General features: G+C 43.9%; 1 protein-coding gene across 1 annotated transcript; it reads right to left on the bottom strand.

Annotated features, from left to right (window-relative positions):
• Positions 1-299: 299 nt before the first annotated feature.
• LOC144135137 (uncharacterized) lies at positions 300-3,315 on the bottom strand. The gene is made up of 3 exons (XM_077667886.1): positions 3,147-3,315; positions 1,557-1,728; positions 300-409 (listed from the first exon to the last, which is right to left on the bottom strand). Exons 1-3 carry the CDS (start codon positions 3,303-3,305, stop codon positions 372-374), a joined length of 369 nt encoding a protein of 122 aa, XP_077524012.1. The 5' UTR covers positions 3,306-3,315; the 3' UTR covers positions 300-371.
• Positions 3,316-3,854: the final 539 nt, after the last annotated feature.

Raw genomic sequence — 3,854 nt, 5'->3', positions numbered from 1 at the left:
GAGTTCAAATGGCGTGAAACGGCTATGTGCGATTTCTAATGAGACCGTAAACGATAGTTTATTTTGCTGGCGCCAGCACCAAAAAGAAAGCGCGATCGGGTGGCGGTAATTCAACAGGTTGCGTGCCGGCTCGGGGGTGAATACTGCAATACCATAAAGTGAGTGATTTTAATTTTTTCTCTAAGTGTCATTTGTCTTTTTCAGCAATCTTCAAATAACTTCCCAAAAACATAACACTCTTAAGAGACAGTGTAAAAGAAATGGGCTTATGCTACACACAAGTATACACCAATACCAACCACTTGCGCTAAACATCCGTGCAGCAATACATCCTTTATTTATGTTCAAGATTTCAATCCGCGCAGGTAAAGTCACATATACGGACAAACTCCACTGGCACCGCAGTTCCCTAGAAAAGGTAGAAAGTAAATGTGATGAGCATTAATGAAGCGATGCCGAGAAGCATATATATCAAACTTTCTGTTGCCATTTCGTCAGGGATTCCAACGAGTAAACGCAATTGGTATGCACTCTGCCCCAAAGATCATGCGTAGGTAAACGAGCAAGTCCCGAGGGATCCCGTTGTGAAGAACTTCGCCGCATCAGGCCGGTTGTATGACACCATGATTACCACACCCTTGCTGTTTACGCTAATACCATGTTTATGGAGTCGAATATCAGACTTAAATCATTTAAAATAATGTAATGTGGAGCAATTGTCTTACCTCCGAAAACAGCGCCTGTCAATGTCGTTCATATTTTCTGTGCTTGTTTGTTTCGCATCGGTCTGTCACTAATTCAGTCTCTCCCCATGCATAACGCGCATAACGCTCGTGACGGTGTGGATAAAACGCTGCGCTAAATATAGAAACGTTGGTAAAAGGTGTATTTTCAGGTACGTTTTCTGACATGCTGTCCGACTCTCAGCTGGAAAACGTCGAAACGTGTACAGGCAGGAATCAGCCCCTTTGTGCGCCATGAGTCTCGAGACCATGCAATCAATTAGACGGCGCTCTATGTACCTTCCGCATTCCTTCGACGGAAGCTTCTTGCTATATAAAGCAGATCAGGCAGCCAATCTGAGATAACGTCCCGCTCCCTCCTCTTAGTTGTAATTTTAATCTACATGGTGTTAGCTTCCCCACTGGTGTGGTGCGCTGCTGAATGAAAATTACTCCTAGAAGAAGAATAAACAGCATAAAAAACCCATGGCAATAACAAAGTCTAGCAGGAGACTCGATATACTTTTCAGGATATGCACAGTCCGGGTCAAATACTTCCTGCGCCATCTGACGTTGTACTCCTGGTGTGAATACCGGTGCTGTGGGAAGGTGTTGCAGTATTTGAACTCAACTGAAGTGGCGGTATTTGGAAGGGGCACTGTTTAAACAAGGGCACAAAAGGGGAGCTCAGTACTTCTACCTAATTACTTGCTACGACAGGAATGAATGTAAATAGAACAAAGGACATGATCCATTTGTTTCTCTCCACTCATACACATGTTTTCTGCTACCATTAGTAAGCCAGAATTTAAGTGGGAAATGTTGGCTCCATACCTTTCGCGCAGGGGCAGGATCCATAGTAGTAATTTCCCTTCACCTGGCTGTTGGTGCATGGCTTGCTTCGTTGCGAGAGGGGCTGACAAGTTCTCTGGACGCCCTTGCTGACACAGCATAGTTTACGTTGGCAGTCGCTGTTGCTGCTGCAGGGATCGCCAATACCTCGGTTCTGTTGCGAACATGCATGCAATATTTTAGGTTCCGATTGAAGTTTAAGTTTTCTTTTTTTGCAGGCATCACAAGAACTGACGGTAGTTTTTGCTCATAATTAGACTTCTCTGTTCTTCGCAGATAGGAATATAAGGAAAATACTAATGTTTTTGGCAATATTAGGGCTGCCATCGGTTTTGTGGTCTCTGGCTTCTACAACAATACTGATCTAGGCAACGAGAGGCTTACACCGAGAATTGCTGCTTCACATCTTGTTTCTTTCTGCTTGTTTTTGTTATTTCAGATATGCAACTCATGTGCCACATTAGTTTAAGCTATCCGGTCTCGTAGCAAAGCTCAGCTTAATAACGAACACAAAAAACCTCGAAGATTTCAGCGCTGAGGTGAATTAATCAGTCTACAAACAAGAACGTCCACTTTAATTTGCAACTGCTTCAAGGAAACAGACCGCAGCAGTGGCATAGAGGCTTGAGCATCCGCCTCGCATGAGGGAGGTGCGAGGTTCGATCCCCGGTGCCGCCGGCTACCCACTAGTGATAATATGGGCAGAGGCTTTTCCCTCGTCTAGTGATCGGCTTCTTTAGGGTGAAATGCTTGGGAAATGGGTCTTTGAACCCACCTTAAGAAGATGAAAACACCTTGTGCCAAAGTGCTTTTTTGCCTCACATGCACTTGCGCCATAAAAATTCACAACCATAACCATTTTCAAGAAAACAGCGTCTGTTCCCGGTCGACCGTCCCAATGGCGGCAGGGTAGTTGGCTAAGGAACGCTAAATAACCTCTCCAACTTGGGTTGCTCTTCTTGTTCTTCGTACAAACGGTCTTCACAGAAAAAAGTATGTGTCCTGCTTTTCGAAGCTTCTTTGGCCAAATGAACTCAGTTTTGCGAATATTTGTTCTTGTTAACTATTTGCGCCATAACTGTTCAACCAGCCTCCAGAGAAAGACAGAGGGTCCTCTAAATGACTTTCAATCACGGCAGTCAAATGCAACCTGCGGCCTCTTTATCGCAGCAGATTTCATAATATGACCACCCCTCTTACGTCTTTGAATCCTCAACTACTTTTCTGTTCCTCCCGAAAACACTACGGACCCCTCAGAACACAAACAAGCCACAGGTCACTTGTTTGGGTTTCATGTCCGGCCAAGCAGTTCCCTCCTTTTGATGAAAGCTAGGATGCTGTTAACTACATTGAAGTCAACCTTATTTGAGGGTTTTCCGTTTAGCACCGGGAGTTAAACACTCTCCTGCCCTAACTACTATTATTCAGGTGTTTTCCTGCTATTTCAAGTCTTCCTGAACGATCCTTATTCTGCAGTGTCCAGATTTCGATAGTGCTGCTGTAATCCCAAAACACTGACTTTTCTTATTCATCGATTTAAAGCGCAGAGTGCTTTAATGAAAGGCAACTCACGTGATGTCCACGACTGGCCTTATCGCTTTCTCCTTTTGGCGCCAAATGTGGTGGTAGAGTGTGTTCCAAGCGTTCTTGATTCATGCCCTTGCTAGGCACGATGTTGAGTGCAAGGACTGTGGTCACAAGCACAGTGAAGCTGGCGAGCAGACAACGCATCTTAACTGACAGTTTCACTTTCGTTAGGACTAAAGAGTTGCAGAAAAAACGACCATTCTCAGTGCTTTTATGCTCATTTTCATCCTTACAATGGACACATTTTGATTGGCATGTGCTTGAGAATTTCTCGTGTTTACTGCCTTTTTCCCCTTCCCCTTACCTAAAGGACATCTGTTGGTAATTGTTTCTGGTTTGCTTTTCCTCGCACACATTTAAACATAACCCATACTTCTCAGAATGTCACCTTGCTCTTTAAAAGGTGGAACATTTTCTAGGTTACCAGCTCTCCAAACAGCAGATAAAAAGTGTCTGAATTTGAGATTTCTTACGCTCGAATTTCCTCTCTATAGGACCCGCATTATGGGGCTGCCGGTTGACATTATTGTTTTCCTCGCATATATTTTCTCCTCGCTGTTCTTTCTCTTGTTTAAATAAAAACAAAATTTGTGAGTTGTTTCCTTTTCCCCTTTTCTGGCATATCTTTGCGCACAACACCTCAGCAAAGTGCGACCTTATATTTCAAAAAGTGCAACCTTTTCCGTGTTGCTC

This window comes from Amblyomma americanum, chromosome 5 (assembly GCF_052857255.1).
Source record: "Amblyomma americanum isolate KBUSLIRL-KWMA chromosome 5, ASM5285725v1, whole genome shotgun sequence".
In the NCBI taxonomy this organism is placed as follows: domain Eukaryota; kingdom Metazoa; phylum Arthropoda; class Arachnida; order Ixodida; family Ixodidae; genus Amblyomma; species Amblyomma americanum.
This window is presented reverse-complemented; position numbering and strand designations above follow the sequence as displayed.